Source organism: Myotis lucifugus, unplaced genomic scaffold, assembly GCF_000147115.1.
Source record: "Myotis lucifugus unplaced genomic scaffold, Myoluc2.0 scaffold_172, whole genome shotgun sequence".
Taxonomy (NCBI): domain Eukaryota; kingdom Metazoa; phylum Chordata; class Mammalia; order Chiroptera; family Vespertilionidae; genus Myotis; species Myotis lucifugus.
The window spans coordinates 2,582,333-2,608,102 of record NW_005871220.1 but is presented as its reverse complement, the minus strand read 5'-3'; the positions used below and the strand labels follow the sequence as shown (position 1 = coordinate 2,608,102).

At 45.4% G+C, this 25,770-nt stretch overlaps 1 protein-coding gene across 1 annotated transcript in view; it reads right to left on the bottom strand.

Moving 5' to 3' along the window:
• Positions 1-25,770, bottom strand: part of TENM2 (teneurin transmembrane protein 2) — an 881,884-nt gene that overhangs the window by 219,424 nt on the left and 636,690 nt on the right. Inside the window, 1 exon segment of the mRNA XM_023760070.1 lies at positions 19,842-20,080. Within this exon segment, the coding sequence (XP_023615838.1) occupies positions 19,842-20,080 (239 nt within the window).

The following is a 25,770-nucleotide window of genomic DNA, read 5'->3' as shown; positions in this document are numbered from 1 at the left end:
GGATGTTTAGCAGGATCTCTGGTCTCTACTCACTAGATGCCAGTAGCACCCCCACTTCCCTTGTGACAACCAAAGATGTCTCCAGAGATTGCAAACTGTTTCCAGGGTGGGGTGGGGGTGCACTGAGTTACAGCAAAGAGAGTCCTGCAGTACACAGTGTCACTGAGCATCTTGCATCTCACTGGGGTCGATTTGCAAGTGGTCCCCAGTGCATTGTACCCTTGCACAGTGTGTGAAAGAAAAAGGAAAGAATGCTACACATCTCCAGGCCCTGGCCACTTCCTACATGAGCAGAGATTGAGGTGACTGAACTCCATCCAGTCCACAGGACAAGAAGTGAAAATATTTGGACTGCGCCATCAATCTGTGCCAAGGACTCTTCAAATCAAGTCGTCTTAATGGGTAAAATATTTGATATTCTGCAAAAAGACCCAGCGGGTTCCAATCCATCTTCCTCACACAAAGCCCTATTACAGCCAAACGTGTCTATGAAAGAGCAGTTATGAAAGGGAAGTGGAGCCTGAGCTGTTTTCTAGTCCCGGCCCCCCACCTTGGAATACCGGAGGGCACTCCTGCCTCTGGCACGGCCAGGGCTTGCTAGCCCTGCTCTCCCCCCGCACAGAGACTGTGAAACACCCGCTAATCAGTGGAGCTGAGGACCAGCAGCCTTTGCATCTCACTCTCTACACCCACCTCCCAGTAGTTTTAAAAGCACTCTTCTCCACGCACATCCCTCCTTATCCTTCATGGTTCTCATTTGCTTACAAAAACGCAGCCTTCGAGCTGCTACTCACTTAGGCTTCTCTCGGGATCTTTGTGGGAGCCCTTGGTCTTGAGATTGTAAAACACTGTTCTGCTGTATGTTCCACAAAGCCCTGAAGAGGGTGAAACTCGAGGAAAAGGCTGCTCTGCGTGAAGGTATTCACACACATTAATTCATTACGCACTCGAGAAATGACAAGTTGGTGCGCAAGAGTAGTGTAAGATGTTCTCCTACGATTTTACCCATGGTGAAGGGCCTGCTCGCTCGGTTCCAGACTCCACTCTGCACTTCCCCTGGATGTTTTACGACGCTCAGCCAGTCTCTGAGTCCCAAGAGCAGATTCCTTTATATTTTAAAGAGGCTTTGAGAGCGTCGTGGGCTACAGAGATGCTATTAGACAATAACGCCGTATTGTCCTGTGATTATTCTAATCTGGCTGGTATGTCGACTCAATTTAAGAGCCATCGAGAATAACCCTCCATGCTGGTGACGCGCTGCTGGGCTTGCTGGAAGTGTACACCGCAATGGAAATCACACAACACCTGACACCCAACCCTGGACCTTTCCTCTCGTGGCGGCATGGGGACATGGTGGGACTCCACGGGCTTCAGGGGTGGGTCCTCATAGCATCACAGTATTGCCTCCCTTGAGGGTGAAGGGGAGAAGGCAAGGGTCTGACAGCGGTCTTAACCCAGCCTGGCTGGGAAAGGGTGACTGCTTTTGGATTCCCTCAAGACTACCACCATGACATAGGGTCAAAAACTGAACAGAAATGGGCTGTCTGGCTTCATGGCCATGCTCCCACAAAGCAGATAGGAGACTAGAAGAGCTGAGAAGGATATAGAGCAGTGGTTCTCAACCTTCCTAATGCTGCGACCCTTTAATACAGTTCCTCATGTTGTGGTGACCCCTAATTTCATTGTTACAAATTGAACATAATTAAAGCATAGTGATTAATCACAAAACAATATGTCATTATATATGTGTTTTCTGATGGTCTTAGGCGACCCCTGTGAAAGGGTCGTTTGACCCCCAAAGGGGTCACGACCCACAGGTTGAGAACCACTGATATAGAGGGAAAAAGAGATGCAGAGACATAATTATCTACTAAATTTTGGACCATCCGCACAGACAAGCCATATAATGCAAACTAAAGTGCCTTTGGGGCCTACATTATCTTGGTTAGTTTGGAAGCTAATTCTAAAATTCCCCAGGTACGCATGATGCTCTGTGTTTTACTTGGGCCGCCTCGCCTCGGAGAGGGTATTTCATGCACTTCAGCCAAACGTTAATGCCTAGAAAATAAATCGAGACTTCAGTGTGGTGCAGAGAGAGGGCGGGGGGAGGAGGGCAAAGGCCCATTCCCTGCTGTCTGGCCCTCTCTGCCCAGATCCATAAACCCATAACCAACTTCATCCATCTCACCCTTCAGCCCAGGTCCAGTGAGTCAGCCTCATCTGCGGAGATGCAGGCAGCGGCATTAGAGTCTAGACCTGCTCATACAGTGAATATGTAGCAGATTTATCATAATTTCCAACCTGCCTCTAAGCAGCTGATCAAAAGGTGAGTTTCTCCTTTGAAGATTTCCATTTGGAAGCTTCACTGCCCCAAATCAAAAAGGGCGTCGGGCCCGACTGACGCCCGGGACCACATTCTGCATTTGTGAGGCAAGTGCCTTCGGGTCCTGGAGCGCGGGTCTCTGTTTATAAATGGGCCTGCGGAGTTTCAAGGCATCTCCTGGTCCCTCTTTTTGGTTCACAGCATTTGCACTACAAATAAGCATGATGGGGTGGAGGAGTTTTGTTAGCCGTTTGAGGTTAGTTTTAACCCAGTTCTGCTCTCCTTTTTCTCTCCACACTTTTAGACCAAATCCAAAGTGAATGCCTCTGAAGGGGTCTTGGTGGGTTTTATTGGATCAAAGGGCCCTCATAATAAAGAACCCGCACACAGAGATTTACTGAGTGCATTAGAAAAGAATGGCTTCTCGCCAGCCCTGATAGAATTACACACCAATAAAAAATGCTTTGGCTCACCATGCTTTTAGAAAAGCGAGTGCTGATTTAAAGATGGTGGGCTAATTCTTAGTTTTCCGGTTTCCTCATTCTTTTAAAAAATATTTTTATTGATTTCAGAGAGAAAGGGAGAGGGAGAGGGAGGTAGAAACATCAATGATGAGAGAGAATCATCCATCAGCTGCTTCCTGTGCGCCCCCCTACTGGAGATCCAGCTCGAAACCCGGGCATGTGCCCTGACCAGGAATCGAACTGTGACCTCCTGGTTCATAGGTCTACACTCAGCCACTGAGCCACACTGGCTGGGCAGTTTCCCCATTCTTGACAACATTCCTCTAGCGATCCTAGTTAGAAACCTGGAGGGCATATTAGATATTTCTGTCTTCACCACCACGGTCAACACCAGACAAATCTGTCTTTCCTTCTTTGGAAGAAGGCTCTCACGGATTCACTTGTTTTTTTTTTTCCCTAAACTGGGTCCTCACCAACTCGCACACCCACTGATTATTGCCAGAGCCTTTCAAAAAGCCTCTCTGTTTCCTGTCCCACTTACCAATCTATCCTGAACCTTCACTCAATTAGTGAATAAATATGTACAGAGCATCTACTAGTTAACTGACACGATATCATGTCATGATTTTGTCACATTCCACTCCCGCTTGGGAACTTTAAGCACCTCCCTATTGCCAAATTCATCAAACGAGACCTCCCATCACATAAGGAGGCCATCCATCACCTGCTCCTGCTCCACCTTCCCTAGGATTCTCCCACTGCCCTTCAGCAGGCATCCTTCTTCTCCTCCCTGGCTAAGCTCCTCATTTCCTCCTCACCTCGGCCTATTAATTCTGCCCTCTCACCTTCCCTGCTGTGAGTTCCTCTGCCTGGAATGCTTCTCAGTCCGTTTCTAGTTCAGTGCCTCTCTGCCCTCCCAGAACTGGGTCAGCCCGGACTTCTCCCACCCAGTCGTCTTCCGCTCCTCCAGCTCTCGGGGGAGTTTCTACTTTGTCTGAACTTCAACAGCTCAACTCCTGCATTGCAACTTAACATGTGCGGGCGTGTGCTCTTGACTGAATGCACAGAGCGGCAATAATAGAGAATATCAATACCTACTCTAAAGTTTACACAGAAAGACTATGAAAAGGTATCATCACGATTATGACTGTCATCAACCATTTCCTATAGTTGAGAACAACGAGGCCGAGGGCATTGAATTGTCTTTCCCCAAAGCCCCCACTTAGCCAGGGATGGGATCTGAGCTGAACTTTCTAAACCAAATCCCAGTCTTTCTTTGCTGGACTCCTCCAATGCCCAGCCGACCCTTACAACAAGGAGCAGTTACAACCAAGATCAGGTTTCCTGCTCCAGATGAACAATAATCCTAGAAATACTCAGTTCCAATGGCCATTGTCTGAGTCAAGAAGGAACGGAGGTAGGAAATTCTGTATTGACAATGTCTGAAAAAGAAAACCTGTTTCAAAATTGGTCATCAACTCCCCTCACCATGGGGGCCCTTGCTGTCCCCGTATCCCCAAACCTTTCTCAAATCCCTACGGAGCCCTAATCGGTTTGGCTCAGTGGATAGAGCGTCGGCCTGCGGACTGAAAGGTCCCAGGTTTGATTCTGGTTAAGGGCATGTACCTTGGTTGCGGGCACATCCCCAGTAGGGGGTGATCGATGTTTCTCTCTCATCCATGTTTCTAACTCTCTATCCCTCTCTCTTCCTCTCTGTAAAAAGTCAATAAAATATATTTTTAAAAAAATCCCTACTGAAACTCATCTTTGAAGACCTCACAGTCTCCTTGGTGACCAAGAAGCAGGATGGGCTCAAATAGTTCCTCAACGACATGTTGAGAGAGAGAGAGAGAGAGAGAGAGAGAGAGAGAGAGACAGGCCTGGAGTGGGTGTGCTGACTTTTGAGTTCCCGTATTAGGAATATCAAATGAAGAGTTTAGTTTGCTTGAAACGAAAGGGTAAAACTTTGTATGATGTGCAAAAGGAAAATACCCGTACATGTGTTGATGAGCATACGTGGGTAAAAACAGAACAGCAACCACCACCCCAAACCATGCCTATCTCTTTACCCATCTCCTCAGATTTCAGCGGGCACCAGGTGGAACCCGACCCAAATTGCAGCTCATTAGCAGAGACGAATAGAAGTTTAAGGGAAAGTGTGTTGTGAACAATGATAATCCTGGTTTAAGTGGGAGAAAGAGACCTTTCTCCCTTCCCTGAACCAAATGGCTGTCTCGGGCTGCACGGCCCGGTTCGCCATTACCAGTTAATTCAACCGCAGGAGAAAATGCAGCTGTGGCCCTGGGAACAGGCTCCACCGTCAGGCCGAACATAATCCCTCATATAATGAAAAACCTATTTCTATTTCTGAGGCCTCACTACTCTTCATACTGAAGAGCCTTGTGCCTGTCACACATTTATTGAAGCTTATTACTCATGTAGGCAGCGGGGCCCAGTTAGTATTGGGAATTACATTATAAATCGCAATTTTTCTATTATTTATTTTAGGATTCCAAGGCTACGGGGAGAGCATGTCAGTGTTACTCTTTCAAAGGCCTAAAAGCCCCAAATCAAAATTCTTTTCTATGCAGAGAGCCTTTAGGCATAAACGGGAAACCTTCCGTCACGACACCACGGTAACCCGCGTGTGCTGAGACTGCCGGACCCGTCCACGATCCTGGATCAGGGTGGATGCTACGCCTTCCCATGTAGCATTACAGAAATCTGTCCTGGCCACTGGCTTCACCTCCCCCTCTTTGGCTTTCGGAGATAAATGGGTAGTCTCTTAGGATGCCGGGAACAGGGCGGTGAACAGATGGGCTAAAACTGTAGCCTCATCATCCAGTGGAAACATAAGAACTAGCTTAATCTAAGTCAGAGGATTATCTGAGCCGACCAGGAGGCCTGGGCTTCCATTTAGTCACTGGGCCGGTGGTGTGAGCATGCGGGTCTCTCTTGTACAGAAGCCAGGGGAAGCTACAGTTCTCTTCAGCTATTCATCTGGCCTCCTTCTCCCTGTATATTCCTAGAAAAAAATATACGCCACACATACTCCAGTTACTCACAGGAACGCCTTCCCATCTTTTTCCCCTCTTGTGCCTGCTTGCTTTTTCCTGCGGTTCTTTCCCCTTCTCCCTCTGTATAAAAATATTCCTTGCGTGTTAGGGTCTACACGCCACTTGGCCTATGCCATGAATGCCAATCAGATAAATCAGATAGCACTTGCCCAATATAAAGAATCCTTCTGTTGTTCTGCAATTCACACCCAGTCAGTGTTCATGTCTGGAGTCTCTCTCTACATTTCCACCGAGAGAGATTCCAGACCAGCCATTCCAAGAACCCCCTGCTATATCTGCGTCCTGCTAAGTGAGTTTTGAATGGAGAAACAACAAGCCAAGGGCCGATTCAGTTCACTCTGGGTGTCTTCTGAATGAGCAGGTTTTGTGTTTTGTTGTCTTGCTTGGCCATACTGTGGGAGACACAGGCATGGGGGGGATTTGGGGAAGGGCTTGGGGAGGAGCGAGGCAGTAGTGTGTGAGGAAGAAAGAATTACAAAGGGTGTGGGCAAGATCAGCAGGGATGTTCCGCGATTATGGGAAGAGCTGGGGCTTGGCTTCCGTGTGATCTCTGGGTGTTCTCTCCCCTTCTTCGTGTTTTGACAGCATTCACCCTGGGTAGGGTGCATAGCCTGTTTAATAAATCCCTGAGTCAGACACACATGATGGACAATGCTTTTCTTCCTTCTAGAGAAACGTAGTCAGGGATATTTCAGTTGGGTCCACTCTCCAATTTCCTCTGACATTAAAACAAGCCATCAGTAGTATTTCACTACGCTACAGATAGAACTGGGGGTCAGCTGACCTTTCCAGAAGGCTTAATTCTGTCAGTTTTGAAGAGAGGAATAAAATACCATGCAATCAGCGTCTGCATCCTTACACAAAAAGTAGAGCTATTTCCTCCCAGACAGGAGCGGGAGCACGAGGCACTAGGCAGCACTCTCACCCCAGTGACCTCCACCTAGAGAACCAAGGTTGGGGTGGGGGGAGTAGAGATGGGGAAACGATGTAGATCGGTAGACCAGCAAATTTGTTAAAAGCCTGAAATTCACTGTAATGTATATATTTTCCTTTTAAAAATTTAAACATGATGGAGCAAGATAAACCTGGCGACTTGCCCTCCAGGATACTTACAGGTGGATTGTCCAGAGGAGAGGAGGGGAAAAACAGTGCAGACAAACACTGGGAGAGATGAAACCTTTGGGGACAGGATCAGATGTGGGTTTCCTTAAAGTCAGACCAAATTTACCCATCACAACATTTCATTAAATCTCATATATATTGCCCAGCTGCATGGCTCAGTGGTTGAGTGTCAACCTATGAAACTGGAGGTCACGGTTTGATTCCCGGTCAGGGCACATGCCCGGGTTGTCAGCTCCACCTCCAGTGTGGGGTGTGCAGGAGGCAACAAATCTATGATTCTCTCTTATCATTGATGTTTCTATCTCTCTCTCCCCCTCTGATATCAATAAAAATATATATTTAAAAAATGCACACATATTAAGAAAAGTTCCTCACCAGAACATGTGGGAAAGCGTCTATGGGAGTAGCACTGTGTGGGTACCATTTACATGCCGAACAGAGGGGCTGAGATCCCTTTGCCTGTCTGCACTGCCCCACTCCTCTGCACCCCCTGCTCTCCCATCAGCCAGGACTTGGGTAAGAAGACTTCCTATCACACTGACAATATCCATGTTCTGTCTTAGACCAAGACTTGCCTGATTAGGAATTAGGAAATGCTCTGAAATGATGCTAGTTCATAAATCCATTGAATTTGATTGGGAGCTAAAATTGTAGGGTAATCTCAACTATCCCCACTGGACCTTCCTTACACCATGAAGCCTGGCAAGATAAGGCAGAGAAGGGATCTGGTATAAAATAATTCTCCTCCCTCCTGTCAGTTTTTGATCAAGATCTAAAAGAAGACTTTAGAAAATGCCCTCACCTGATTAAAAACACACACAAATGTACTCACTCCCTGACTTCCAGGGTCATTCCAAAGACAACACATCTGAAGATAAAAAGTGATTTCTGCCCTAGCCAGTTTGGCTCAGTGAATAAAGCACTGGCCCATTGACTGAAGGGTCCTGGGTTCGATTCTGGTCAAGGGCATGTACCGGTTGCAAGCTTGATTCCTGGCCCTAGTCGAGGTGCATGTGGGAGGCAACCAGTTGATGTGTCTCTCTCACATCAATGTATCTCTCTGTCTCTCCTCCTCCTTTCTACCCTCTCTAAACATCAGTGGAAAAATATCCTCAGGTGAGGATGAACAAAACAAAACAAAAAAGTGATCTCTAACCCCCAACTTTCCGCACTCTCCTGGGAACCAACATGCACAGCCATTCTTTCCAGCTCTTGCATCATTTTCAGTAGCAAAGATTGTAGCGGAATTACATGGATATCAATTAGACCTGACCGGAGAAAACCAACCTGAGAAATGATTTTGTAGGAGGTATTTTTTAGAGGCCCCCCCCACTTCATACACTTTATTTGAAATATAGATTGATGTTCAACATTAGACACATTACTCTCATCTATTAGGCAAGAGCCTGCCGTGTCTATAAATTCAATTTCCTTTATCATGGTGGCTTTCTGGTTTATTTGGATAAATGTTGAGCTGTCCACTGTTATTTATCTAAGTAGCTCATGAGGGAACCAAAAGTTTAATGATGTCGGATGAGGTGGTGAAACAGCACCTCCAAGCAATTCTCAGGGATTGCTTTTCATCTCATTACCTCGGCTGGACTTACTGGTTCAGGAAATCGTGCGGAAGACTGCATGTACTTTGCTATGATGAGGGTCGTTTTTTCACCATAGCTGTGTCTTTTAATTGTTTCATGTTTTATCCTGGTTGAATTTATGGTATTTCATAGTTTGTGTTGCTAGTGAATGTTTGTAATTATTCTATTCAGTTTCTTATGCCCCTGTCTTACTTCTCGTCTTAATATTATTCCACTCTTAGTATTTACTCTTCTTTCTTTGGCTCTTCACTCTTCATTGCTGTGGTCCCAAGAAGTATAAGGTAATTACAGGCTGGCTTCTTTTTCGTTTTGGAAGCCTTATAGGTGTTTTTTTTAAAAGATTTTAAAATTGATTTTTAGAGAGAGAGGAAGGGAGAGGGAGAGAAACATCAATGTGAGAGCGAAACATCAATCGGCTGCCTCCTGCAAGCTCCCTACCAGGGATTGAGCCTAAAATCCAGGCATATGTCCTGACAGGGAATCCAACCAGCAACCTTTTGGTGAATGGGATGACACCCAACCAACTGAGCCACATTGACCAGGGCAGAAGCTTTACAGTTTCTAATGTAAATTCAGGAGGAGATAATGCCTTCATTTCACAAAAACAGATTGGATAAAAATAGACCCAAATATCCTCAATTTCTCATTGTTAGATCACTCCACATTTCTAGGGGGGAAAAATGACTGACCTTTGATTCATACCGATGAGTTAATAAAAGCTTTTAAATAAAAGGTTCTGTGTCTTGATGGATTGGGAAAAATGAAACTCAGAATCCTTCTATCACTGTTGTGTGTGCCTGATTAACACCATGGCATGGGTCGCTTGTGCAAACCATAACTTATCCAGGCTCTCTAAGCTTTCCTATTAACTGTACTATTTTATGGGGTTGCTTATTAGACTCTAGGTCTAGGAAAAACATTTCAAGTAAAAATGTCCCAGATTCTGAGACTAGTCAGCGGATTCCAGCATACCATGCGACTGGCTAATCACTTGCCTAAATAAAATTTCTTGCCCAATGGAAAAACATAAACTTTATATAATGCACCGAATACATATTAAATTAATGTAAAATAATTAACACATAAAATTAATATACAAAGTCACAAGAATTTTTTTTTTCATGGGGGAAAAAAAGTCTTTAACCCACAATTCTCTCAAGATTCAGCAAGTCTTCAAATCTCATTAAAAGAAAGTTTAAACACATGTACTCTAACTTAGCTAACGCCCCAGAAGTCGACGTTTGCAGAATCTGGGGCATAAGGTGGCCTTAAAACCGGTTTCAAAAAATACATCTGATTCAAAGGCTCACGGAACTCCCTTGAAAGATGTCATCTTGTTTATCGTGGCCCGAAGAACAGGATGCATCTGACACACGGCCACTTACCTTCCCCTGTGGAATAGAAGCAAGGCTAATCTAAACTTCATTAATGCGCCTCTCAAACGCTCATGGTGTAATCTAAGTAAGCAAACGGACAGAACTGCATCATGACTGCAAAGGCCAAAGCGAGGTACCGTGGCTCTCTTTCACAGAGATCAGCGTCTCTGAGGGAGTGCCCAACATGTTGGCACAAATCTTCCCACCAATGACCTGGTTCCACTGAAAACCCGTCCCAATGGACAGGCCTTCCCTGACAGCCCGCCCTGAAGAAAGTCACGATGAAAGAAATGCAAAGACCGGAGGCACAGCCGATCCTCCCTTCTGGCCCGTAGCTTTGGTTTATAGGAAGGAAAAGCCTTCGAAAGAGGATCCATATTGTGCTTCTTATCCATTTCTTTCTCGTTGCAAGAATGGAAGACAATATTTTCTTCAGCGAAGCTCTTTTCTTATCAACATGTAGCTTAGTATGGTTATATTTTCTGAAGCACTCCAATGTTGACATGTTTATTTAAGGCTACAAGTTGATAACATAAAAAATAAAATAAATGAAATATGCAACGCGTTGCCCCTTTTTTTTTTTTTACGGTAATATTAAGCATGTTAATACAGTTCACGGATCATCTGCTCTCCTAATGCAGATGATGCTTATTCTGAGCCATCAATTTAATAAATGATTTATTCGATGAGCAAAGGGCTCAGGCAAAAGTTCTGGGTGTCTATTCTTAACAACCAAAATATGAATTTTCTATAACTGAGTTTTCAATAAAGGACACAGGAAGCCTGGCTTACGGTGACCTTAAGAGAAACATGAATGCTATGAAAGTTCGTTTTTGGGTCAAGTTTCTGTTGTCTGAGGCCACAGAACTAAGCAGGGCAATGCAGAGCACAAGCGCTTCCGTATTACTTGTGCTCACAGACCTAATTCACCATATAATAGTTCCTTTCTCTACTTGGTGCCTTGGAGCAATTGCTTTCATTTCTTAGCACATCCTCATTTACAGAGAAGCAGCCAACAGACTTTCAGATTTATGCCATTATTTGCTTCTTCACCTTGAACTCCAACTAAATCCTGCCACACTTTGGTAATGTGAGTGCCAAACGGTGGCCACATGCCAGACACAAACACTTCCCAGCTTCCCTCAGGAGCTCCCTCGATTTCAGGGAGGCGCAGATTCCTGCCAGAGGGCTTAGCTGTGCTGCTTTCGCATCTCCCCCACCCGCCAATGTTCCTTTGCCTCAACACTTTCTACCTTGGAAATGTAATTTGGGAAGAGAGGCAATTAGAACACCAGGGAACCAGAAACGTCCCTTTTTCATGGAGGAACAAGTGAAACAGGGCGGGGATTCTGGGTACTTCATAACGTCTTCCACAAATGGTCCAACTCAGCCCTACCCCTAAACAGCATTGATTAATCCAACAAATATTTATCAATTGCTTACAAGGCACCAGGCACTGCTCTGGGGATGCAATGACCCTAAGAACCTGGGTCAGTATACTTCTCACTGGACCTGGCCTGGGAGTGTGGTAGCCAATACAATAATAACAATAACTCCACTTAGTTGAGTTTCTATTGCATATGAAAAATAATATAAATGAAGCTACTTTAAAATGGAGCCGGAGCTGCGACCCCAGAAGAACCGCCTTGTGTGTCTTATGCCTCAAAGCTTCGGAATGTTAAAACAGGACAAAATAGCCTCTGGACTGGGCCTAAAGGACACTGTGCCCCAAAGAACTGTCAGGCGGGATGGCAAACAAGCAGATATTATGATGACTAGACTGATGACTCCCGGGCTGAAATTAAACATGTCTCCCTTCTATTGACTTTGTCACCTAATGGGATCACCATTTGGGTTTTTGCCTGAATCAGTGCTCTCTGAGTAGCCTTTTATTTTTAATCTCAAATGAAGGCTGCTGCCTCTCACTTTGACCTTTTACTTTTAGGCTACCATGTGCTAGGTACTCCTGTAGCTCATGATTCTAAGACTCGACTATTTTTTTCACATTTTCACATCTCTGAAATCAGAATACACGTCTTAATTGGTGCTTTCTCACAATCAGCCAGGCAGCACACTGGTCTGCTGGCGTGACCGTGGACCCGTCTAGTCACATGACTGTGCATCAATCCATCTGGCCTGTGACTACCTCTCTCCAAAAACATGAAATAAAAATTCTAAGTGCTAAGAAATCATGTCACAGGTGGTCTGTGTCTACCTCTTTCCAAAAAAAAAGAAATAAAAATTTGAAATGCTAAGAAGTCATGTCACATTTTGAATGAAACCTTTTCTCTCCTTGAGAATACATACAGTAATGACACTTCCCACATATGATGACATATGGAACTTGAAGAAAAGTTGTCTGTATGTATTACTTGAAACATCTTTTCCAGGTAGGAATTATCCCCATTTTCCTTTTTGGATAGGAAACCTAGGTGCAGGGAGATTAAATAGCAAGCCCAAAGTCAAATGGCTTTTAAGTATATCTATCAGAACTTGAACCCAGTTTCTCTGACACCAAAGCCCATGTTCGTGCTTCCCATTACACCAAGTTGCTTCTTTTCTAATTAGCACGGCAAGGCAAGAACTGCAATGTTGTTATAGGCAAAACACAGAATGAAATAATATCTATTTACAGTACGTTTGAAGTTGTGCCCAGAATCCTAAATCCTGGAACAAGTACAAATAAACGAACAAACGAACGACTCAAGACATGGGGATCTGTGGTCCTGGTGACTGCCCTAAGTACTCCAGTTAAACAAATAGAGTGTGTGGGGAGGGGGACAGTAATGTCACAGCCTCCCATTACAGCTGTTGGACTGGCAGGCAGCTAGAGAGAGAATTATTCCAGAGAAAGTCCAGGACTGAGGCCAGAATGGTGATCAAAGGATAGATGCACAGGTGATGAACCCGCCACACCCTTCACCTAACATGTACTTTGGGGAGACACAAAGTCCTGGGTTGGCAGCTGATATCAGTACCCTGTTTCCTTGTCATTGTCCTCGAGGGACTTGGGGTTGTAGCAACTACTCACTTCTTCCTCCCTAGTTTAGCATCAAGATGCTCTACAAAGTCAGGACCAAAAGTTGCTTCCTCATTTGCATCCACCGAGTGTGCCCACGAAGATGGACAGCCCATGTTGGCTGACTACCTTGATTTCTGACAGGTGTCTTAGAGGGATGACAAAGGCATGCCACCTCAGTGGAGGAACTCATCTTTTCTGAATGTCAAACATGAGATACAAACATTGCCATGTGTCTGCTAGGCGATTAGGGACCCCCCCTAACACCCCCCCAATTATTTACTTGACTTTCTGTAAACTGACAAAACCTTTGAAATCAGGTGTACAGTTATGACGTGGCAGTCCCACTGCCAAAGGCTCACCTATGTGAGGGCACTGACAGGACATATTACCTGGTTAAGAGCACATTAGCAACTCAGTGGTTGAGCACTGACCTGTGAACCAGAAGATTGTGGTTCAATTCCCGGTCAGGGCACATGCCCAGGTTGTGGGCTAGATCTCCAGTGTGGGGTGTGCAGGAGGCAGCCGATCAAGATTCTCTCTCATCATTGATGTTTCTCTCTCTCCCTCTTCTTTCCTTTCTGAAATGATCTACACTAATAAAAGAGAAACATGGTAATTAGCATACGACCGCTACCCTTTTCATTGGCTAATCAGTGAGTATATGCAAATTAACTGTCAGCCAAGATGGCGGCCGGCAGCCATGCACTGAAGCGACCAGGGAGGCTTGCTTGCTCCAGTGACTGCGGACTCCAACGTTCCCCGCCTGCCGCTGCCGGCCTCTCAGCTGCAACTCTAAGCAACTATGTACTATGTTGCAAATAAGAAGCTAAACAAAACCCCAGAAACCGGCTTTCATTCAGCCGGGCTTTAGCAACATTCTATCGATGTTTTCAGCGGCGAGGCTGAGTGTGACAGTGTGCAGCGCCCCAACCCCCTGATTGGCCCTGCTCTGTGCGTGACAGGGGGTGGCGCCGCAACCTCCCCATCGACCCTGCCTTGAGTGTGACAGGGGGCGGTGCCCCAACCCCCCAATTGGCCCTACCCTGAGCGTGACTGAGGGTGGCATCGCAACCTCCCAATCCGCCCTGCTCTGTGCAGGACGGGGTGGCGCCCCAACTCCCCAATCGGTCCTGCTCTGAGCCTGACCAGGGGCTGCACTTAGGAATTGGGCCTGCCCTCTGCCTCCCGGAAGCAGGCCTAAGCCAACAGGTCGTTATCTCCCGAGGGGTCCCAGACTGCGAGAGGGCACAGGCCGGGCTGGGGGACCCCCCTCCCCCCCCCCCCACCGAGTGCACACATTTTTGTGCACCGGGCCTCTAGTATATATACATATATATATTTAAAGCACATTAGCATATCCAATAGATAAAAAAGCTGCCACTCACTGGTCCCCTGGCTTACTTGTGGGCAGTTCTCTTTTTGTTTGTGTGACTAACTGCGAGGTTTGACCATTTGGGCCTGGAGTTGGGTGGACATGCTATCTGCTGGATTTAATCATTAGAATTTTGCCCCTTAGATACTAAGATGTAAATACATGATTTGGAATTCACAAGGGAGGGAGGGGTTTAGCATCTCTCTGGACAAAGAGCAGGGAGTTGGAACGAGGACCAATTTCCCCTCCAGGCTGGGTCCTCACAAAGGCTGCCAGGTAAGTGTGCTGTTCTCATCATTTTCTGTCATTTTCTTTGTTTCCCCCAAACCTGCTCTGTTCAGTGAGACGGGAATACACACAAAATAGCAGCTGAGAACACAGGATTCATCAGTCTGAGTCTCAACATATCAATTTTCAAGTGTAGCAACTTTAAGCACATTGCAAGCTTTTAGTTTCCATAGAAAATAATCCCTCATTGTTTTCGAAAAAAAAACACCAAAACCTGAAAGCACCCCAAATTACTGCACTTTTAACATCCTGACATGTTGATGGCCTGCGTTCTTCCCAGATCAAAGCGAGCGTGTCAGAAGACAGTGCTGAGCAGCTGACTTAAAACACAGTGTTTCACATTTGGCAGGAATTACCGTAGTGAAAAAAGACAAGGTGACTTTCTACTATATATACGTATTTTAGTTTGGCAGAGATCCGAAGAGCTGAAAACTAATTTAGGATGACACAAATGCTTATCTTTCTCTCTGCCCCCTGCCTCCCTCCTTCTCAACCAGGTGGGGAGTTTTGTCAGTTACGCTGTGTATGTTTTTAACTCAGGGGGGATGGGCTGAGGCTGGAGTCACGCTGAGCTATTGTGTGGATTCTCATCTAGAATTTCTAGGATTATCTGGATTTAAACAGCAAAGTCATACCTTGCAAGCCTCTTTCTTCTTGCTGCGGTGAAGCTGTGCAAAAACTTTGGTGCCCTGTAAGGAAACATTAACCTAGGGCCAGAAAACGATGACATTATTCAATGACCCAGCGCTGTTACAACCTGTTGGAAACCCTTGGCGAGAAGGCAGCAGGCCCTGAGTGATTTTGAACAGGCAAAGGTTTTGCCCAGGAAGATGGGGTTTAACTGAAGATGGAGGACAATGAATACAGGGCAACATTGCAAGACAATTCCACTTTATCTGCGTTGGAGCACCGTGTGAAGCAGCCTGTTAAGATGGGAACCCTTATCCTACACAAAATTTTCAACTAAGTGGCTTTCTTCTTTGAGTTTGGGGAGTGGGTCAGAAAGGCAGGTGTAATTACTCATTGTGAAATGGGAATGCAATGTCATAAAATGTCAATCACCTGCCCACCTACAGCGGACATACGGTTGGACGTAGCCAGTTTGAAAACATTTTTCCCCCTTTTGTAAAGGTGAAAACACTCTGAAAAGGCAATCTTAGGAAAAGAAGAGTAATATAATCAGATAGGGGTTGGCACACTGTGGCCTGTGGGCCAAATCCTGTCTGCCACCTGGTTGTTTGTATGGTTTTAAAACCCTCTGGGCTAAACAGGTAGAGTTTTACACTCAGACTGGTTGAAAAAAAAATCCAAAGGATAGTATTGGTTGACACATGAAAAGCACATAAAACTCAAATTTCAGTGTCCGTAACTGAAGTCTCTTGGAGCACAAGCATGCCCATTTGTTTACGTCTTTGTTTGCTTTTGCTTAACAACAAGCAGTTGTGACAGAGACTGCATGGCCCGCAAACCCGAGAATGCCTACTCCCTCACTCTTTACAGAGAAAGGCTGCTGGGTGCTGGGGACGCGGGTTAGGAGACTGAGGAGGCTTGGCTGCTGCCCAAGGTGTTAGATGATTCAGGGCCATGTAGGTTTGAGGCAGCATTTGGAGAATATGGCCAACTGTAAACTTTAGGAGAGAGTAGTCAGGGCAAAGATGCTAGACCCGACATCAGGAAACCAAGGCTCTAGTCTCCACCCTGCAGCTAACTAGCCATGTGACTTAGATGCTCTGGGCCTCAGCATCAACTCTTGTCAAATGACTGTTGTGTGCCAATTAAAAAAAATTTTTTTTTATTGATTTCAGAGAGGAAGGGAGAGGGAGAGAGAGATAGAAACATCAATGATGAGAGAGAATCATTGATCGGCTGCCTCCTGTATGCCCCCCACTGGGGACTGAGCCTGCAATCCATGCATGCACGCTGACCAGGAATCGAACTGTGGCCTCCTGGTTTATAGGCCGATGTTCAACCACTGGGCCATGCTGGTGGCACCAATTTTATGTTCTGCTAGAGTGTGTGTTGGGGGCTGTGGGTATGGTTCAAATTTCATAATTATATAAACATGCTTTAAATGGGAAAGTTTCTAACCTGTTCTTGTTATGTACACGGTAAGGATAAACACACAGTGTAGTCAGCATAACACAGGTGAGGAGCTCTATGCTGCTCATACAACTCAGAAATTTCGGGATCTAGAGGGATTTCTGGTGTTGCTGGCAATGAAAGTCCTTGAGCTGCCCAAGGATGGTAGATAGCTTCTTAAGAGGGACGCTCCCTTGCATTCCAGCTTCTCCTAAACTGGTATTCCCTTGGAACCACGTGGGCCAGAGGCCGCATGAGGCCTCAAATGGTCCCTGAGTGGTTCATGCAGCTCCTCAGAGTAATTTATTCCAGGGTGTTCTGTACACTGGGGGAATCAAATGGAGAGTATATCATAAAAGATTGCTGACCCCAGCTCTGAGATCAGGAACTGGGGGACTAGGGGCGAGGGTCCTTCCCTGAGTTGGTAAAGGCCCCACCTTTTCCCATTTCCAGGAGAGCTGACGCTATCCTGCGTCGACACCACCCACATGCTGGATCTATGGGAGAACTCGTCATGGGGCTGAACGAGTTCAGATTACTCATTTCTGGAAAGTCTCCTCTGATGGGTTGGAACATGCAAACAAGCTCATTTGACCCATGGTCACCGCTCCTGGCAGGCCTGTCCATAAATGCCCTCGGGCCGGTGCTTCAACGGAGGACCTGTCATGTTCTACTGGAACACAGAGTCCCACATGGACCAGAATGGGCTTTGGCCCTTGTGTTGCCTCTCCCTCCTTCCCCGAAGGTTGTTTCTAGGTAGGCACCACCCCTCGCTGCTCCCGACAGCACTTTTCTCTGTGTTTGCAATGCTCTGTGTATGCCCCTGAAGCTCTGTAATTAATAATATACTGCTTTTCATCTTCAAAGTCACCCACATTAATTAATCCTCACCATACTTCAGAGTTTCTGCACATAAATAACCACCCTGTTCCCACGTTTCATTTAGGGAACCAAGATCCACAAGGAAAGCAACTTTGTGAAGGCTGAGGAGAAAGGGGTCTCTGGGGTCAAGATCAGAACTCACGGTCTTGACCTCCCACCACGCTTGCAGACCTGCCATCACCTGTGGAGAGTAGCCCCCATGGCTCCATGCTCTCCCCCATTGCTGCTGGGTAAATTGGCTCATTACATCACTCATTTTGAGTCATTAAACTATTCTTCAATACTCCAGGGTCAGAGCACATTCTTACCTAAAGCATACATAATAGGAGATGATGGATTATAACCTAATAAACCATCCTTAGATGCTCAGGTCCAGCTTCCAGTAGCCTCAAGACTGAGAATAAATATGTTTCCTAATCCATCATTTACAAGTTACACACCCGATTAAAACATTAAACGCTCCCTATACGATGTCCCATTTATGTGATCGCCCTACAGAAAGCTATTATATTTTAACTATCAAGCTCAATAAATCAGGCAGTAGCCATCTATCTCTCTCCTGCCAGTGGAGGAGGAGGTACGCCGAGGACAGTCTTGGCAGTGGCTGGCAGTGCCCACCAGCCCAGCGGAACATCAAGCCTGAGAAGTGAGCTCATGGACCCTTTCTGAAGTTTCTGACATAAAGCCGAATCGTGCAACAACCCCAGAGGCAACCGAAGGCAATTCAGTTCACTTCCACTGAACAATCATCTGGGGAAGCCCATAAAACTACCTCTAACAACACAAAAACGGGTACGCAAGTGATTTGAGGGTGTAACAGATGCCCTTCCCCCTCCTTCAAGTCAACCTATTGCTCCATCCTTCAAGAGGTAAGTGAGAGGCAGACAGGACTTGAACCTCTGCCCCTAGAGAGATGGGTTTAGAGCACAAAGGTGTTTGCAAAGCCCCAGATACACACAGTGCCTTTCCCCGGGATGTCAGTGTTCTCACGTTTGGAGGGTACTGCTGAGAGGTGCGCCCGGTAAGGAATGTGAAACTTATTTTTCCATTTTAAGATGAGCACACGGATACTAGGGGAGAGAGTGAAAACTTCACATCAGTTTTGGGCTAGTAATGGTCGGCCGTGGTCAGGGTCTAAGATCTCTGGGGGTGCACAGTCACCCTCCCTTGCCATCAGGCAAGCTTGGGAAGAATGGGATTGGACTCCTGGACCAGTCCTTCTCTGGCAGGCCCCATACTGGCTGTCTGAGGATGGAGGAGGTGTGTGAGTCCCACTCCCCAGAGAGAAGGGGCAAAGCCAGCATGCGCAGGGCTGTCTTTTCCCCTCTTCTGTGGGAGGGGTTTCTACATAAATGTTGGGAGCTGTTTGGGAGTTGGCCTCCTTTTGCTGTTTTCTAGGTTTGCTTCGCAACATGGCACAGACAAATTGGGGAGGCCGATCATCACTGCCCTGAAACCAAGCCAGAACCGCCACGTGTTTCAAATAAACTTTCACAAATGTCCCTGTGGCCTCTGCCTGGGCCAGGAGATCTGCCATTGGCAGGCTCAGTTGACAGAGTGGCAGCAGGGGCTCTCTGTCGGGGCCAGGAGCCACGAATGGGCTTTGTGTCCAGCCCAGGATGCTCTCATGCATGTGGCACCCTGCCCCTAAGCTCTTGGCATTCACTGCTTCCCATAGTTACACAGGCTGCACCCCAAGGATGCAAACCAACATCCTTGGCATGGGAAAAAAGATACCCCAGCAACTTTGCCAATCTGCTACCCTAAGTCATATTCAGAGTTCCCAGAGGCACAGCTGGCATGGGAGGTGGACCTGATTCGGATTCAGTAGCATGTGGTGTTTATTCCCAGAGATGCTGATCACTATTCTTCTTCTCTTTGATTTTTGGCTGTAGTTAACCAGTGCTCATGAATTTCAGAGCATACACCTGGGTTAAAATCCAGTGATGGAGGAGACTAGAAGGCTACTTTGGGAATGAGGGATGGGTTTGTAGGAACAACAATTCTCAGGTGATCTCCAAGAAAGAATATAGCAAGGATGCTTAAGTTCACATATGAGAACTGTCGTTTAGAATCACGGAGAAACGCCTCAGATAGAAATGGATTTCAGGAGGGGAAAAATCACTCCCGTCTGTCACTCACTCTTACGTCTTTCAGGAGCCAACAAGCACATTGTGAAGACAACAGAGGGCCTGGTTCCCTCCTCCCCTGAACAGAGACAGCTGGCTCCCCACTCACCGATGAAATAGGCCAGCAGAATGGCCAGGAGGAGGGCGGCGGCGATGGCGGACAGGGCGGCACATTTCCAGCTGCAGTACTTGGAGGGCTTCTTCAGCTTGAAGGCCTTCCTGGAGAAGGTGTTCCGGGGCAGCAGGCGGGGTGGCGGCGTGTAAACGGTTCCTGAGGTCAAAGGGTACCCCGGAGAAGAGCTGCTGAACAGGGGTGTGCTTCCAGAGGAGGTCTTAAAGAGAAAGTGCCTGCCAGGAGAAGGGAGAGAGTCAGGATCCACACGGTGACCTGGGAGGGGCAGTCACTGCTCTCACACACTCTGCGTTATAGATGCTAGGACAGTCCTGGCTAGCGACCCTGCGTGCCCATCAGGGATGAAGGGGCAAAATGCTTCCCTTGATGGTGACACACATGAATTCTGCAAACTCACATCATTACAGACTCTCCCATATGCATCTAGATTTTATCTTCCACAACGATTCGCAATGTAGTCAAAGCAAATACAAAAACCGAGTTACTAAGAGAGATTAAAAATGGTGGTGGAGTAAGTGGATGATTCACAGACAGGCTCCAAGGACCAAACTGTAATTATAACTAAAATATAAAAAAAATCCTGAATAATCAATGGAAGACTAGCTGGAGAGAATCCTGATAACCAAGGATAGAAAGTGGAGACCACATACTGGTAGCAAGGGCGAAGGTGCGAAAGAGCTGGATGGGCTCCCATAGACAGCAGTGGAAGTTTTGGAGAGATATCTCAGCTGTGGGGGGTTGCCAATGAGAACTTTGGGGTCTAATCCCAGCAGAGAGCACCAGAACTGAGAAAGTTGCCCATATGACATCTGGCTAGAAATGCAGGCATCCTCTTAAAGGGCCAACACACAAAATTCCATGTGCAGCCACTTGTGCTCCAGCAGAGAGAGGGAGGGGGGATTGGAGCTGTGTGAGCAAAAGCCAGGATTGGGAGCTCTGAGGTTAGGGCTCAGAAGGCAGACATCCTGGTTTCCTGTGCTGTCATTCCCTCACACTGCTGAGGTCATCTTTCTCACACAGACTTTTGCTATCCAGGCAGTTTTGCCTGGGGGAAGACAGTTGACCCATCCTATTGGAAAATACCTTGCCCTATGGTGTGGAGTGCTGAGGCCCATTAAGAGGCTGAGAATAACAAGTAGCCTCCAGGCAGAAGCAATTGCCTCACCCTGTTGGAAAAACTCTCACCACACCTGTGGACCATTGCCTGAAGGCTACTCAAGATGGAATCTAATCAGTCTGCAGGCAGAGGCAGTCTTTGGAGACTTTGAGTCTTTGCCTGATCTAATTAGTCAGAAACAGCATTTGACACTGTATTGCACTAGAGATTGAGAGCCATAGCAGATCAACCTAATACATAGTCACAAAGCCAAACAGGCAGCCAAAATGAGGAGACAAAAAAACAATCCCTAAATGAAAGAACAAGGGAATTCTCCAGAAGAAGAGATAAATAAAATGGAGATAAATTTATCTGATATAGACTTCAGAATAACGATGGTAAAGATGCTCAACAGCATGAGAAAAGGCATATAGCTATGAAAATGGAAATAAAGAATGACATAGCATAAATAAAAAACACATAGGAAGGAATACACATCAGATTAGGGGAAGCTGAGGATCAAATTGGTGAATTAGAAGACAGGGTAGAAAAATATTCAATCAGAGAACCAAAAAGAAAAAAACAATTGAAAAACAGGACAGCCTAAGGGAGCTGTGGGACAACATGAAACATAACAATATTCACATAGTTGGTGTGCCAGAAGAGGCAGAAAGGGAGAAAGGCATAGAGAAGGTGTTTGAAGAAATAATGGCAGAAAACTTCCAAAACCTGGTGAAGGAAAAAGTCACACAAGTTCAGGAGGCACAGAGAACCCCAAGCATGAAGAACCTGAACAGGCTCATGCCCAGACACATCATAATTAAAATGCCAAAAATTAAAGACAAAGACAGAATCTTAAAGGCAGCAAGAGAAAAGCAAACTATTACCTACAAAGGAGTTCCCATAAGGCTATCATATGATTTCTCATCAGAAACTCTACAGGCCAGAAGGGAATAGCATGAAGTACTCAAGGTAATGAAAAGCAAGGATCTGAAACCAAGATTACTATATCCAGCAAGGCTATCATTCAAAATAGACTGTGAAATAAAGAGCTTCCCAGACAAAAAAAGGCTAAAGGATTTTATCACCAACAAGCCAGCATTACAAGAAATGCTAAAGGGGCTGCTGTAATGAGAAGAAGAAATAGAGAGAGAAACCTAGGCCTACAGAATTAAAATGGCAATAAATAAGTACCTATCAATAATAACCTTAAATGTAAATGGATTAAATTCTCTAATCAAAAGACATAGGGTAGCTGAATGGATACAAAAACATGACCCAACTATATGCTGTCTACAAGAGACCCACCTCAGAACAAAAGACACACACAGAATGAAAGTGAAGGGATGGAAAATTTTTTTCCATGCAAATAGAAAAGAAAAAAAAGCTGGGATAGCAATACTCATATCTGACAAAATAGACTTCAAAATCAAGGCCATCACAAGAGACAACAAAGGGCACTACATAATACTAAAGGGATTGATCTAACAAGAGGCTATAACCCTGGTAAACATATATGCATCTAATATAGAAGTGTATATATATATATATAATCTCTAGAGGACTTTAAGGGAGAGATCATCAACAACACAGGCATAGTAGGGGACTTTAACACCCCGTTGACTTCACTGGATAGATCTTCCAGACAAAAAATTTACAAGGAAACAGTGGCTCTAAAGGACATACTGGATCAGATGGCTTTAATTGACATTTATAGAACATTTCACCCCAAAGCTGCAGAATATACATTCTTTTCAAGTGCACATGGGTCATTCACAAAGATAGACCATGTGAAATATATTGGCACAACTACTTACGAATAAATATTATAATATTCCCATTTAAAATATGAGAAATCAGGCTTGGAGAAGTTAAGCAACTATCCATGGATTTAAACCCTGAGCTCTGTCTTATGCTCAAGTCTGTGCTCTTAAGTGTTACCCTAACCCAGCCGTGGGCAAACTACGGCCCGCGGGCCGGATCCGGCCCGTTTGAAATGAATAAAACTAAAAAAAAAAAAGACTGTACCCTTTTATGTAATGATGTTTACTTTGAATTTATATTAGTTCACACAAACACTCCATCCATGCTTTTTTTCCGGCCCTCCGGTCCAGTTTAAGAACCCATTGTGGCCCTCGAGTCAAAAAGTTTGCCCACCCCTGCCCTAACCTGTCTCTCTTGAGTCTTCTTCCTAAGCTGTTTTCCCCTCCATCCTGCTTTCTGTCCTGAGACCATCTCTCTAGGTCATGGTGTCGTGGTTCCTTCTTTGGAGACATCTTTGCCCTTGGTGGCTAGAGCCATGGGGTGACAACAGGGAAATGGGGTCTCCTGTGGACATCTAATATAACCCTTCCTCAGGGTCAGGAGACTGTTTCTCCAAGGACACTTCAAGGACCATCAACTCTCTGATTGTGTGCCATTCAGGGCTTCAAATGTAGCTTGCCACACCTTTTACAATGATAGCTTATCTTCCAAGACATATATACTAGTGGACTTTAAAGCATAGGTTAGGTAGAGTCTACTTTGAGCAGCTGAAAGCCAGGGGCTGTGTCTCCTTCTGTAACATGTTCACCTTTGTGTGCCCAACTCTAAGTTCGTTCGACATGCAGGGGAGATGTGAATGAACGAGCAAATGAAGGAATGCATGCATGAATGGAGCTCCCTCGCTGTGTTGTGATTTTTACTCAGCTTCAATTCTAAGATCCCAAAATCTTTTACGGGCATTCCCTTCTCTTAAGTCTTCAGTAGGTGCAACTGTATTTATGGACCACTTACTATTTGTCAGTGACAACGCTAAATGTTTTACTTGCACTAAAGCTCACATCAACCCTGGGAGGTAGGTACCATGATTACTGCAGTTGTACAGATGAGAAAATGGAAGCTAAGAGTTAGCAAGCCGGGTCTGTAAAGCTCCAGCTCCAATCTTCCTGACTCTAAGAGCGCTAATTGAGCTACTACACCATACTGCCCCTGCACACTGGGGCTAGCAAGCTGGCCCATCAGGATTCTGAGGCAACATCCCTGTCATTACACACATTTGTATCTTGGCTGCTTCCAGACAAAACCTTGAAAGTATTTAAATCCTTGACGAAGATCAAACAGGCCTGATATGACTAACAATCATGTCAGAAAATGAACATCTCATTAAAAATAAACAACTAACTCATATTTAAATGTTATTTGTACTCTAAGTATGTTTGATGACCTGAATGAAACAGAGGTTTGGGTTGTGAGGGGGCAATTTTAAGGCTCATGGGGTCCTTTCATACCTAAGGCCCTGTATTCCTTGTCCAGTAGCTCCAGGTTACAAAGAATCCGTTAGCAGAGGAGGCAGTAGGCACAGTGTGTAAAGGCAGAATTTTGGAGCAAGATACATCTGGATTGGAGTCCTGGACAAGGAAGCCAGGGAGGAGCCTGCAACCGAGGTACATGCCCTTGACCGGAATCAAACCCAGGACCCTTTGGTCTGCAGGCCAATGCTCTATGCACTGAGCCAACATGAATAGGTCATAACCTTAATAATTAATGTATCTGTCCCAAGTCAAACTGTGAAATCCTTGACACTTGATACTCCAGCTATTACTCTTAGGATGTCCAGAGCCTAAACCCCAGTGCTCAATATCAGCCATATTTGTTGACAGAATCAGTAAATTAGAAACAGGAACATTTCAGCAACATGAGAGAAATCACAAGATGAAGATTATGAAATTTAAGTTGGCATTAATGTTATTTTTAATGCAGTCATTTATAGGAACAGAAGGAAATAGCCATTATTCCTGTGGTATGGGATTGCTTCACGAGATCCTAAAATTGCCCCCTTGCAATCCAGTCTATTTTCCATACCTCCTTCTAAAAAGATTACATCATAAATCACCACTCCTCCCCCTCCCTCAAACAAACAAACAACAAATAAATAAAAAAGGCTTCCAATAACTCTTAGAATAAATCTTCCCATGGCCTACAAGGCCTTGCCCTCTGGCCACCCTTCCAACCACATCTTCTACCACTTTATCCTCCCATCAGTTACATTGTCCTTTTTCTATTCTTCATCATAGCACGTCCATCACATTTCTGCCCCAGGGCCTTTGCACTTGCCCATTCCCTCCACCTGGAAATATATGCATGACTTATTTCTCCACCTCATTTCACCACTGCTCTTAAGAGATCTTCTCTGGCCCCCCTCACTCCTTTCTCAGCCATTTTCCATCCCGTTATAACTGTTTTGTTTTTCTTCATCATATATGTATCTATCTGCATCTATCTTTATCATCTGCATCTATCATTTAGAACTGAATCTCTATGAGGTTTAAAATAATACCGTATTTTGTCTGATTTGTTCAATGCTATATCTTAACATCTAGAATAGAGCCTGGGACATAGTGGGCATTCAACAAATCTTTGTTAAATGAATAACCTACAGCCTTTCCAAGGTCAAAATAATAAATATTAAAAGGACACGACTGTAAACATTTTTAAAGAAGCCAGTCAGAGAGAGACAAGTATCACATGATCTCACTCATATGTGGAAAATAAACTGATGAACAAAACAGATCCAGCAACATGGAACAGACTGATGAATTTCAGAAGAAAGGTGGGGGTGGGGAGGTGGGTGGGAAGAGATCAACCAAAGAACTTGTAGGCACATATGCATAACCCATGGACACAGACAATAGGGTGGTGGAGGCTTGGGGTTGGGGGCAGGGCAGGCTAGAAGAGGTCAGTGGGGGGGGGGGTGGCGGGGGGCGGGAGGAAGGTACATGTGTAATACTTTCAACTATAAAGATTAAATAAACATTTTTTATTTTAAGA